The sequence below is a fragment of the Myotis brandtii genome, unplaced genomic scaffold (genome assembly GCF_000412655.1).
Source record: "Myotis brandtii unplaced genomic scaffold, ASM41265v1 scaffold923, whole genome shotgun sequence".
In the NCBI taxonomy this organism is placed as follows: Eukaryota; Metazoa; Chordata; class Mammalia; order Chiroptera; family Vespertilionidae; genus Myotis; species Myotis brandtii.
In genome coordinates, this window is record NW_005371804.1 from 34,561 (window position 1) to 48,033 (window position 13,473).

Consider the following 13,473-nt stretch of genomic DNA (forward strand, 5'->3'; position numbering starts at 1 on the left):
GATTGATAACCTGTACCATCATTGTCAAATGTCAGGCGAAGAAGCACTAGGATCAGTGTCTTTTATGCCTTATTTTAGTCAGGGGAATATTGTTAAGATGCCAGTGGAAGCTGTCCAGGTAAGTCTATAAAGAGATTTCCCCCTAAATGCAATAACACTTGTCTCATTACTGTTGACAGACAGTAAGAATCAATTACACAGGACTGAATGAATTGACAAAGGAAGATGGTTGTTTTTGTTTGGAATACTGTTGATGTCGTCAACAGAAGCACTAATTCTACCAGAAAACGAGCATCGAAACTTTTGGTTACATGTCAGTTTTGGCGAGATCAAAATGAAAGGAGTAAAGTTATGACCAAGTTAACACTTAAAGCAAATAACTGAAGTTCTGATTGATAACCTGTACCATCATTGTCAAATGTCAGGCGAAGAAGCACTAGGATCAGTGTCTTTTATGCCTTATTTTAGTCAGGGGAATATTGTCTTATTGAGTCTTTTCACTATTTATGGCAATACAGTAATTTGCCTGGCTCAGTAAGAATCTGTGTTCCTTATAACCAGGGCATAAGGGCATTTACAGAATGCTGTCGGGGTGGACTTTTTCACCTGGGTCATTCCCTGGGCAAGGGGCCTGGAGCAGAAGGTGGGAGTGGCTCCCCAGAAAAGCAGCAGCAGGTAGACCAGGACTACCTGACCGCCTTGTCCCTGCAGCAGCAGCAGCCACAGGGCATGTCGGGTCTTAGCGACTTGGAGCTGGCCCAGCAACTGCAGCAGGAGGTACCAACAGCAACAAGGGGTCTAGCCTGTGCCAGCATGGGCCCTGTCATCACAGGGGAGAGGAGCCCCACTTGGACACCCGGCGGGAGAGCGGCGGCCCAAGCAAGAGTCTGATTGTGTCCTCCTGTAGCGCTGGGTGCCCAGTGCCTGGTGCCCGGTGCCAGGCTGCCCTGCCTCTTCTTTCAGAGGCCATGGCTATTTTGCTTGCTTCCCCAGGCCAACCCCTGAGATATGCAGGTAACTTATTCATGGACTGTTGGGGATCCGAGCAGGAAGGAAATGTCAAGGTCAGACTCAGTGACATCCTTGTTCACTCGCTGCGGTCTTCTCTTCCTCCCAATCACCCAGGCAACAGTGGGACTGCTGGGGTGAGGATGCCTGATCCCCAACCTCCTTCCCCCAGAACATCCCACTAATATACAGACTCAGGCTCCAGGCGGAGGTCCCTGCCTCGAATGCATCTCGCCTGCATCCCCCCTGACTGGCGGGGTTCTTCTGGCTACCCTGCGGGTCCGTCTCCCTCTGCTTCAGGATTTGGTTTGGGTTTCTGTCTTCATTATTGTAATGCCTTCCTAAGGGTTTGGAAATAACACTTGTCTCATGAAAAAAAAAGGGCAAAACATTTATTTGCTTTGTTTATGTGCCTTTATTTTCTTGTCTCTAAGGTGTGAGTGGTAGTGACTGTCCGACTGACTGAGGTCACAGCGCTGTTGCAAAGATAAAATGAGGGATGGAGACAAAATAACTGGGATAGTTAAATGATGTTGAAATGCAAGCTATTATATCCTCAAAGAAATTCTCACACTCTTTCAATCCGTCTGATGCAGGCGACAAAGCCGCCCGAGGAAGAACCGTCCCTGCCCAATGGCGAGGTCGTGGGCGAGGCGCAGAGCCCCGCAGAGGTAAGAGTGGAATCTCGGACCATTTCCCGAAGACCAGTCTCCTCGAATGCCAACGTGGTCCTGATCTTTCTGTGTCTGTCTGTCCGTTCGCTATCATCTGTCTGTCCTCTGTCCTTCCTTCCATTCCCCCATTATCTGTGTCTGTCTGTCTACCTATCTGATCTTTGTGAATCTCTAGTATGATAAAGCCTCCTTTCCACACGAACAACAGAAAACAAACACTGCCTCGACGTGGAACCCTTCGGCGTCTCTCTGTAAACCTTCAGTGTTGAATGGAGACTCCTCACATGGGAGGTGATTACTCCATCATGCTCGCCAGTCAGACTTGTTGAATCTCACCCAGAGCTCCAATCAGCAGTTTCCATGGGGGGCAATCCTATACCCTAGACCAGTGGTTGGCAAACTGCGGCCCCTTGAGTGTGGCTCTTCCACAAAATACCACGTGCGGGCGCGCCCGTACAGTGCGTTTGAAACTTCCTGGCCACACTCAAGGGGCCAAAGAGCCGCATGTGGCTCGTGAGCCGCGGTTTGCCGACCACGGCCCTAGGACAGCTATTCGAACCGCTGTGCTGCACAAACGTGTAAAACAGGCAGTACCTGGCTGTGTAGTCAGGGGCACCGACCTCTTCCCCTTGGACTGTCAAGTCAAAAAATGACAACAGCCAACACAGTAGCTGTCTGGTGTGAATGAATCGAAATCATACTATTAAAAAAGTCAGATTGGCAAAAAATGTAACATTTTTTGGTGTGCTGCAGAATTTTAGTAGTGAGTTATGCGGGCCAGGAGATGAAAAAGGTGGGAAATGGCTGGCTGGGAGCCAAGTGGCCTCATCAGCAGGAGGCCTGCATTTGCTTTGTGTGTGTGCTGCGTATCCAGATAAAGCCCACAGCACATGCGGCCCGGGTTTCCTGGGAGCTTGTCTCGGGTTAGTGACACAGTGGGCTTCCTTTACGACCAGGGGACAGAGAAGGCTGGAGAAAGTGGAGAAAATGAGGCACCAAAAGAGGACAAGGAAGATGAGGGCGACCTCACCGAAGCCCAAGCGGAGAAGGTGAGTGTTCGCCTTTGCGCCGCAGTCTCACCGGCCGCAGCTCTGTTCACGAGCACGTGTGAGCTCCTACCAGGGGCAGGAGCCTCTCTGGGCATAGGGGTGAGGATGGAGGTGTGGCGCCGGGAGTCTCGCCAGGGAGGAAGCAGGTAGTTTTCACCGGACGTGTTAACTGCTGTGGTGGGGGTGGGTACGGGGCTAAGAGGAAGTTGGAGGAAGGACCTGAACCCAGGTCTGGAGGCAGTCTCCACAGGACTTCTGCGGTTTGTGGTGTTGTTAGGCTCAGGTGGGTTCCCTATCAAACAAGGGGCCTTATTCCTTGGTCACGATGCCAAGATGGGTGCCAGCTGCTTGCTGACGGGCGGGCAGCTTTTGGGAGGCAGGTCGGGGAGGGCTGAGAAGACCATGAACTCCCGCCGAAGACGGTCTGGGCTGCAGCTTCAGACCCACAGAAGGGACTTCCGGGCCCCTGACAACCGGGGCGGGGGGAGGGGAAGGGTGGAGGGCTAACGGGGCGTGTGGATGGTGCCCGAGGAGTGAAGGAGGAAAGCAGAAGGCCCCCAGCTTCCGGGCACTCTCTCGGGCAGGGCCTGCAGACCTGGGCATCCCAAGAGCTTCGGGAAGCCCTGGCAGCTTCATGCTTCTGTGGTTCTCATCAAGGTCCATGGTTTTAGGTTGTGTTCTCTGCCAACCCAACCTCTCCACAATCTCTACAGACCTTGGCCGGTTGTGGTCTATACTCACCCCACTCGGCTTCCCCACCACCAGTCGGAGGAAGGGTGCATCCTCGGGGGGCAGGTTGGTCAAGGTCCTCGAGGGGCTCCGAGTCTGGTCCCTGGGGAGCCCGAGGACCCGGAGAAGCAGGTCTGCCCTGATCCCCAGCCGCCACGGCCAGCTGCCTCCCAGGCCTCCCCTGGCAGCCCTTGGCGTCCCCCACACCACCCCTGTCCTCACCCTGGCCCCTCCCCACCAGCGCAGGCTTCCCACCCGGAGGCTCCCCAACCAGCTTCCTTAGGAGAGCAACACTGTCTGTTGACCCCTATCTACTCCTCTCAATAATCAGGTGATTTTTGTTAAAAACAGGCAGGAGAGGTAACGGAGGAGGGAGCAGAAGGGGACGCGGAGGGAGAGGAAGCTGAAAAAGGAGAAGAAGAAGCAGGAGAAGAAGCAGGAGAAGAAGAAGGAGGAGAAGATTCTTAGGCCTTTTGTGCTTTATTTCTCCAACGTTCCCAGGTAGCCGCGCCGTTCCGGGGTGACACTTGTTCATGAGTAGCTCTCTGTGCTCCGCTTAGTGGTAATGGAAGCGGGTTCTAGTGCAGATCGATGCCTCTCGCCCCCAGGCCTGGGCTGCCCTTCCGGAGCCACAGGGCTAGTAAACTCGCGGACCCCCTGCTCGGGCACCGGGGCACCGGGCAGGGAAGCCTACGGTCGAGATGACTTCCAGGAAAAAGTGTTCCTTTGAGGAAGAGTTTGTTTGGTACTTATTTCCTCCTCTTTCTCTGCATGACCTTTATTTACGTGAAGGTACAGGCAGTGTCCTGTTACCGGCCTTCTCTGACTACTCTACTGACCAAAATACTTACATATTTATAGGGGAATGGCAATGGAGATCCGTAATGATGGCAATACATTGTAACTTTAAAAAAACCACAAAGCCAGCTGCTGTTCATGAAAACAAATATGGCTGGCAGCTATCTAGTGATGAGAGCTGGATATCACATATTCACTTATAAATATTAACCAGAGCACTCATGTAGAAACACCGTGGAACACAGCGGTGTCGCTTCAGGGGATCTTTGACAAGGGCGCTTGCTGCCTTGTAGTTTTAAGCTTCTACTGACCACGGAAAAGAATTCTGTAACACTTCACAGTTTGGTAAGTGCCACAGAAATATATTCACAAGACAATGGTAGTATCTAACGACAGTGGATATCAGACATGGGGGAGATGCTCAAATATTGTGGGCTGTACAGATAAGAAGGAATGTGTGAACACACCTAAAGATCATAAGTGCTATAAAAATATCTGGTTTAAAAAGTGATATAGCAAATCCCTATGTAAATGTGTAATTATTATCTGACCCTGCAACCAATTTGAGGTGGCAGTTTGCTTTGGTGCTATCAGAGTTCCTTTTGAAATTTACATTAAAATTAAGAATATTTTTAAGTCTCCTTAATGTCCATATTATGCCTCTACTGACACACGTAAGACAGATTTTGGGGCTGTTGATGTCAGGGGCTCCAGGGAAGGAGAGAGTGAGGGAGGAAGCCCTCAGCCACACAGTAGGTCTTCAGAAGGCTCTCTGATAAAGCTCAGAGCCTGTCTAGGGAAGGGTGGACGAAGGTTCAGTTGGAGAAGAAACAAGAAATCCGCAGTGCTTTGTAAATATCCGTTAACAAATAACTCCACTCTGTGTGCCAAAGACCAATTTGAATAGCACAGATTTCCCCTCATAATATACTTACGCTTAGACATGAAAAGCTGCTGTAAAATCTTGGCGCTTAATCCATTTTGAGGGAATCTTAGAGCTGGTGAGAGGAGCCATCACAATTTACTGTTGGACCAGGAACGTTTCATCACTCATTTATTTAAATTGCACAGCGAATGTAGCCCATCATCGGATGTTTTCCCAGGCGGGCTCTTTCATGTTCTGGGCGCATGGATTTCTACTTTAAGGCCTAATGTTGTCGTTTTGGGCACGAGCCCTTTTATTTTATTTTATTTATTCTCCATCTGTGGTTATTATTGAGAAATCTGTTGTCAGTCTTCTTAGTGTCCTAATCCCATTTCTGAGGAACGGGCTGGGACCCATTTCTGTGAAAAAGAATATCGGCAAGGTTACTTTTCAGAAGTTCATCTGAAGAATGGTTGGAAAGGAAAATACAGTGGGGCCTTGACTTACGAGTGTCCCGATTAACGAGTTTTTTGAGATACCAGCTGTCTCTCGGGGGATTTTTTGCTTTGAGTTGACAGAGTAATTTGAGTTAACGAGCTCCTTAACGAGCTCCCATAAATATCCCCAAACTTAAAAACCAAACAAACCCGTAGTAAAAGACTCGTATGTACTGTTTAAATCCATTTCTAGTCACTGATGTAAGGTTCTTTAAGAATGACGCAGTGTTCATGTGGCAGCTATAAAACAAACACCGAGTGTGAACGGGCACAGCTGAGAGTCCTTCATGGAGGTGGATGGCTTCATAGGCTGATTGAAAAGAGAGCAACTGCAGCTGTGGCAGCACATTTGGCCAGTTTTTCTGGTGGCTTCTAGTTGGAATCCAGTCCTCAGTGGTCTGTCCTGAGGTCAAAGTGCCTGACAGTGAAGGAGGGAGTCAGGCAGCTCCCTGCCCCCTACCCCTGACCCCTGCAGAGACTCAACATCCTCTTTTAAAATGCAACCTGGCAACGCAATCCAGCTGCCAAAGACAAGCCCATCTCACAGCTCATGGATAGTCCAGGCCTTTTCCTTGAAAAGGTGGTTTTCAGGGAGAGCATGGCAGTGCATGGAACTATGAGGGAGGCCTCATTTTGTCTTTGAAATGGATGCTCAGTTGGTGCCCCTGGAGAAGGCCGCTACTTACCTCTGCTTGAATCTACCTCGGGCCATTTCTTATTGGTTGATTGACTGATTGATTGGTTGTAAGTGGAAACACCGTTTATTGAGAGCTAGATGGACTTCCTGCAGCAGGCAGGGAGGGGGCCCAAAGTGGGTTGCCCTACCACGGGCGCTCCATTCATTCTCCATGAAAACACAGCGGGACACCGTCATTGAAGCTGTCGCCTTCTTTAAGGTGTTTGATATGTGCTCATACAGAGGAAGATATAAACCTGGTTGATTTCCCAAGAGAAACATATAATTTCCTATCTGCACTTGGGAACAAAGGATGAGTAGTGGGTTATGGAATAAAAGGCAAATATTTCCTTACATGATAGATAATGAAGATTGTGCCAAACATTCTCTGTCTCCCTTTAACAGTTGTCTCCTTCATTTCCCCCTTTCTTTTAGAAAACCCAAGTCATGAAGCAACACTTCAACAGTCTCGCCACAAACCAGACTCAACAAACGCTTTGGCCCGAAGCTAGCCCACCTCTCAGAACACCCGGGGCTCACCGAGGAATTGGACTATCTGACACAGTTCGGTGTACGTGGATCCCTCTTCCTACCATATCAACATGAAGTTCATTGTCAAGACAACACGTGCATACCTTCATGGGCCTAACATTTTGGGCCTTTGCTTAATTTTCTCTCTTCTTCTTTTTTTTTTTTGCTCTGCATGAGTAGACCTTCTTACTAATACCCTGAAAAAATGATTTCAGAATTCCTCTTTGTGCTATGCCAAGAGTAATTCTTTGTATGGGCCTTCTGCTACTTGTCTCAGAATTAGCTTTCGAAACGTAGCGCCTTCCAGAGAACAAGCACACAAATAAAGATGAATAGCAGAGACCTTGACCGAGCAGCATCGGTTTCTTAGCTTTTGGTCTCTCCTATCTGCCTGAACTCATGTATCTGTCGCCACATCCGAATCCTCAGCAGAACTTCTGTCTGCATCGGGGTGGTGTTTCCCGTTTCACTGATGATTTGCTCTGTGTTTTCAGATGACACTGATGGTCTTGTTACGTCATGTTCTGTATCACACACTGCTGTGTGCGTCATCTCGGAAGCCTTACTCGGCTGTAACGCGATCACCCACACGTGTGGGGATAACAGTGAGGACAAATAAATTTGCAGCCCAGGGCCCTTCACACGTTTTTGCGCTGAAGGGCACGGCTGCTGCTTTTTCTCCTGCCGCTGATTGATTTGCAGCTACGGCTGCTCGTGCCAAGCCGGTCCTGTAATTTTGTCTCCTGATGGCAGAGTGTCTGTTGCCGGAGCTGGGCCGGCCGATGGCTTGTTCGCCAGGTAGGTGTGACAGTGTTTCTCTGCTCACCTGCCCCACCCCGGTTTGTCATGGATGCTTTTCTTTTTTGGACGATTTTGTTGACATCCCTCTCTTCTTGGTGAATGTGCTAGTCCTTGTATTTTTCTTGCCGCAAACGTTGCTCCTGTCGTGTGGCAATAGCTCGCCTCCTCGCTTGAGGGCGATTTTCTGATTTAAGGACGATCGATGGACGATCGATCGTGGCAATTTGACGTGGAGTGGCCATAAACTTCTCCTGAGTCTGCCGCTGGTTTTGCAGCTAAGCCTGCTTATGTCATTCGAGGCTGATTTCTACAGGGGCAGAAGCTGTGTGGATCCCAGGAACTCTGGAAAACAGCTCTTTTCTGGTTACCCTAGTAACTAAAGGAGGCATTTTGAAGTAAATTAAGATCATTTTGTTCCAGATAGTTGACGGAGACAGCTTTGAAAGCATTTCTCCCTTTGCTAAAAATAAGATGAGAGACGTCAGAGAGACAGAAATTCCTATAATTAAAAATTAATTTCCATTTGTCCTTCACTAAATTATGGCCCGCTAAAAGCATGTGTCATTTTATAGCAACTGCACGCACAAATAGGCCTTACGCTCCTGCTGTTCTTTGGGCCGGCGTTTAGTCTTTTGTGATAGGGTGGGATGGAGATAGGTTTGTTTATCTACGCACTGGTTTTCCTCCTGTTTCTCACATTTGTAAGTGAAGAAAGTATTTGTGCTAATAACAAGCAACAATAACCAGGCCACTGATTTCCTTATTTATTATTATTTTTTTCAGACCACTTATTTAAGTTGGATTACTTTTTTCTTATATTGTCTTTCTGTCATTGTAAAAGGAACATCCTAGGAGCGTATTTTTATTTATTCACATTTCATTTTCTTTGAAGATGATTGAAATCTACTAAACAATAGGTGTTCCCTGCCCCACTCAGCCTTTCCCACTTGTTTTGGGTTGAGATAATTTGGTACAAGGACCCAAGGTACGCACTGTGGATGCTTTGTGGTTGTCATCAGTTTTCTAGATTAAAAGTGAAAGCCATAGCCTGGCTGGCGTGGCTCAGGGGTTGAGTGTCAACCTATAGCCGTGATGGCGAACCTTTTGAGCTCGGCGTGTCAGCATTTTGAAAAACCCTAACGCCGAAACCGGTTTGGCTCAGTGGATGGAGCGTCGGCCTGCGGACTGAGGGGTCCCAGGTTCGATTCCGGTCGAGGGCGTGTGCTTGGGTTGCGGGCACATCCCCAGTGGGAGATGTGCAGGAGGCAGCTGATCGATGTTTCTCTCTCATCGATGTTTCTGACTCTCTATCTCTCTCCCTTCCTCTCTGTTGGTGCCGTGTCACATATAGAAATTTTTTGATATTTGCCACCATAGTAAAACAAAGACTTATATTTTTGATATTTATTTTATATATTTAAATGCCATTTAACAAAGAAAAATCAACCAAAAAAATGAGTTTGCGTGTCGCCTCTGACACGCGTGTCACAGGTCTGCCGTCACTGGCCTACAGAATAGGTGGTCTTGCAGCTTTGGTCTAGCCTTCAGCGGCTAGTGGACCCAGTGGCACTGTGAGGAAGTCCCCAAATATGGACTGTGCAGCATCAAAATATGATGTAAAAAACCCACGTGCTTTATCAACCTAGGAAGTTTCTGGAAACTGAATTATGAATACATAAAGAAGAATGGAGAAAAACCCAAGCGAAGCAAAGTCATCCTGCAGAAAAAGGATGATTTTGGTTTATTAGTCTTCAGGAGGCCTACACATTCAAAGTAACTTTCGTATTTTTTAACTAGAAAAGCAAGTGCACAGAAATTTGAAGGCGTTTTTTTCTAGCCACTAAACAACAAGTTCTCCCTCTCCATTCGGCCTTTCCCCTCGTTTCCTTGCATTTTTTTTTGGGCTGAGGTCGTTTGGTACAAGGACTCAGGATATGCTCTGTGGATGCTTTGTGGTTGTCATCGGGTTCTTAGTTTTCTAATTAAGTGTGAGGGCTACAGAAGGAGGATGCACTATACTGCCAGCAAAGGTCCTTGAGGAATATTTAAAACTGTTTTCTTTCAAAAGCAGTGCAACCGTTACACCTGTGCACGCATTGTAAGTAGAGTGACCCCAGTGAAGTGTAATGATAGAGAACGACCATTAGGTGGAGACAACACACAAGCTGCTTGATAGAGTGTCGCTGCCCCAGAGCTCCTGGCCACATGTGCAAGTGAGGGTGCTGTTTAAGTCAGAGGAAAAACTGTCTCCCACAGTGGCTGCACCAGTCTGCATTCCCACCAGCAGTGCAGGAGGGTTCCTTTTTCTCCACATCCTCTCCAGCACTTGTCGTTTGTTGATGTGTTGATGATAGCCATTCTGACAGGTGTGAGATGGTACCTCATTGTTGTTTTGATTTGCATCTCTCGGATGATTAGTGACTTTGAGCATGTTTTCATATGTCTCTTGGCTTTCTGAATGTCCTCTTTTGAAAGGTGTCTATTTAGATCCTTTGCCCATTTTTTGATTGGATTGTTTATCTTCCTTTTGTTAAGTTGTATGAGTTCCCTATAAATGTTGGAGATTAGGCCCTTATCAGATATAATGTTGGCAAATATGTTCTCCCATGTAGTGGGCTTTCTTGTTGTTTTGTTGATGGTTTCTTTTGCTGTGCAGAAACTTTTTATTTTGATGTAGTCCCATTTGTTCATTTTCTCTTTAGTTTCAACTGCCCTAGGAGCTGTATCAGTGAAGAAATTGCTTTGGCATATGTCTGAGATTTTGTTGCCTTTGGATTCTTCTAGAATTTTTATGGTTTCCTGTCGTACATTTAAGTCCTTTATCCATTTTGAGTTTATTCTTGTGTATGGTGTAAGTTGGTGGTCTAGTTTCATTTTCTTGCATATATCTGTCCAATTTTCCCAACACCACTTATTGAAGAGACTATCTTGGCTCCATTGAATGTTCTTTCCTCCTTTGTCAAATATTAATTGAGCATATTGGTTCGGGCCGATTTCTGGGTTCTCTATTCTATTCCATTGATCTATATGCCTGTTCTTGTGCCAGTACCAGGCAGTTTTGAGAACAGTGGCTTTGTAATACATCTTGATATCTGGTATTGAGATCCCACCTATTTTCTTCTTTCTCAGGATTGCTGCAGCTATTCGGGGTCTTTTTTTATTCCAGATGAATTTTTGGAGAGTTCGTTCTAGATCTGTGAAGTATGCCGTTGGTATTTTAATGGGAAGTGCGTTGAATTTATAGATTGCTTTGGGTAGTATGGACATTTTAATGATGTTGATTCTACCAATCCATGAACACGGTATGTTCTTCCATCTGTTTATGTCTTCCTCTATCTCTTTTTTCAACGTCCTGTAGTTTTCTGAGTAGAGGTCTTTTACCTCTTTAGTTAAGTTTATTCCTAGGTAGCTTAATTTTTTTGGTGCGATGGTAAATGGGATTGTTTTTATAATCTCTCTTTCTGAAAGTTCACTATTGGTGTATAGAAATGCCTCAGATTTCTTGGCATTAATTTTGTATCCTGCTACTTTGCCAAATTCATGTATTAAGTCTAGTAGTTTTTTGATGGAGTCTCTAGGTTTTTGTATGTATAATATCATGTCGTCTGCAAATAAGGACAGTTTTACTTCCTCTTTTCCAATTTGGATGCCTTTTATTTCTTCTTCTTGCCTAATTGCAATGGCTAATACTTCCAGGACTATGTTAAAGAGGAGTGGCGAGAGTGGGCATCCCTGTCTTGTTCCTGTTCTTAGGGGAAATGGTGTTAGTTTTTGTCCATTGAGTATGATGTTGGCTGTGGGCCTGTCATATATGGCTTTTATTATGTTGAGGTATGATCCTTCTACTCCCACCTTGCTGAGAGTTTTTATAGGGGAGGCTGGGGGAAGTTCAAAGGGGAAGAAAAAAAGGAGACATATGTAATACTCTTTGTAATACTTTAAGCAATAAAACAAAATTAAAAAAAAATGGCATAGCTGATAGTGGGCCCTTTACTGCATGACCATGCTCTTAATCACTAAACTATTAATACCTATCATAAATAGGTGCTCAATAATTATTTAATAAACTATTAAACCACACAAAAAAAATCAGAGGAAAAACTAACACACAACCCCTCCACACACCAGTTGTCAGCTAATTAGTGTATTTTTATAAGGTTTTTATCTTATTTGGATAGAATGCTATGCCTTCTTCAAAGCCATTAAAACCAATGATTGTTTGGACTTCACAGCTTTGCGTTACACACAGAAGTCTAATGCAGTTGGCAAATGATTGCCTACTGACAATTTGATGACGATGTAGGACCTCCTGTAGCCTATAAATGGGTCTAGCTCAAGCATGTCAAACTCAAAGGCTAACATGGGCCAAATAAACAAGGTTTAAGTTGATGTGGGCCGAAAAAACAAAAGCTTCAATTTTCATAGAAATGTAGGTTTATTTTGACAGAGACATGCTGAATACAAAGGGCTGATATAAATGAGTAATCATTAACATAAAATAATAGAACATTTAAATAAAAATTAATATTTTTTCTTGAACATTAACTTACTAGACACTGAATAACTGCACAAATTAATAAGCGTAGCGCACATAAACTAGTGTTTGTTTCTCTTCTCTATCTATTCATGCCTTTTGACTATTCATGCATTTGACTATTTTTCTTCTTCTCCAAAAGCAAAATATTTCCTGTTACGCACACCAAACAAGTTAGTCCAAGACTAATGATATGTATAACAGGATATTGTAAAAATTAAGTCACGAAATTTGTATTAAAACGTTTCTTACATACCGTTATATTGGCTGGGCCGCAAAAATATTCATTGTGGGCCACACGCAGGCCGTGGGCCATGAGTTTGACACGCTTGGTCTAGCTCCTCAGAGACGTGTAAACAGAACCAGGTTCGCCAAGTGGCTGATTGTCATTCTGTTTCAAGCCTTTTAGTCCTCATATCACATATTTCCAAATATTTGCAAATAGACTCTGGATCCTCACAAAAGCGTTTTATTTTATGGTTGTCTAAGATACTCGGCTATTTATTTATTTATTTATTTATGTTTACTTCTTTTGGAAGGACTTTCTCGTAAGTGGGAAATTGAGTTACGAAGCCTTGAAAACATATCAGTAGAGGGGGTTGTTCTCCAGAACTAGAAATCCGTGTTCAAAGACATAGCAATGCTCTCGGGTGGGAGATTCGAATTGTAAAGGGCTCAGCCAGGGGGTGTGAGCAGCATGGAGGGGCCGTGGGGGTCGGGAAATAACCCGGGAGGGACTTGCTCAAGTCCAGCAGATGCATCTTGTCCGTGCAGGTGTGTGACGCCTTCTCTCACCTGCTCACATGAGTCAAACTCAGTTTAGGATATAAAATAGACCTCGGTGGTTGTGTTTCAGAGTATTTTTATTTGCTAACATTTATCGGGAGCCTGCTATGCGTCAGACTCTGTATGGAGGGCTTCACGTAATCCAATCTATGGCAATCGAACGAGGTGGACCCCAGCCTCATTTTATAGATAGGGAAACTGAGGCAGGGGTGCATTCACTACGGGGTCAGGTCACACAGCCTGGAATTGGCCAAGCTGGAACTCAGATCCACCTGTGTTCCACTCTGAAGCCTGGACCGGCCTTCCCAGCAAACCTTTCCTCTCTGTCCTTGACCATGGCCTCGCCCCCTGGACAGTGCCTGGCCGGGCAGGGGTCAGTGTGTACCTTGCCCTCGAGGGCCTCCTCTGGTCCACCTATTCTGTCTTTAGACTTGAAACCTCGGTCAAGACGTTCAGACCCTGGAGTAAGGGGACTTGGACTTCTTGGCGGGGCCGGTTTCTTAGTTGAACCGGGGACTGGTGGAA

At 46.0% G+C, this 13,473-nt stretch overlaps 2 protein-coding genes across 2 annotated transcripts in view; both read left to right on the forward strand.

Moving 5' to 3' along the window:
* The first annotated feature begins 1,423 nt into the window (after positions 1–1,423).
* Positions 1,424–3,997, forward strand: LOC102238981 (SH3 domain-binding glutamic acid-rich protein-like). The gene is made up of 4 exons (XM_014532907.1): positions 1,424–1,679; positions 2,639–2,731; positions 3,812–3,862; positions 3,962–3,997. The coding sequence occupies exons 1-4, from the start codon at positions 1,536–1,538 to the stop codon at positions 3,995–3,997; spliced, it is 324 nt and encodes a 107-aa protein (XP_014388393.1). The 5' UTR covers positions 1,424–1,535.
* The window catches only part of B3GALT5 (UDP-Gal:betaGlcNAc beta 1,3-galactosyltransferase, polypeptide 5), an 81,843-nt gene continuing 72,222 nt past the window's right edge, over positions 3,853–13,473 (forward strand). Inside the window, exons 1-2 of the mRNA XM_005885677.2 lie at positions 3,853–3,961; positions 6,732–7,625. The gene's annotated coding sequence lies outside the window, so the exon portion shown is untranslated. The remainder of the gene's footprint in view (positions 3,962–6,731; positions 7,626–13,473) is intronic.

Coding starts and splice junctions, on each gene's coding strand:
- LOC102238981 (XM_014532907.1), top strand. CDS start 1,536: ATGATGTTGAAATGCAAGCTATTATATCCTCAAAGAAATTCTCACACT. Junction 2,732..3,811: donor CCGAAGCCCAAGCGGAGAAG/GTGAGTGTTCGC, acceptor TGTTAAAAACAG/GCAGGAGAGGTAACGGAGGA. Junction 3,863..3,961: donor GGGACGCGGAGGGAGAGGAA/GCTGAAAAAGGA, acceptor CAACGTTCCCAG/GTAGCCGCGCCGTTCCGGGG.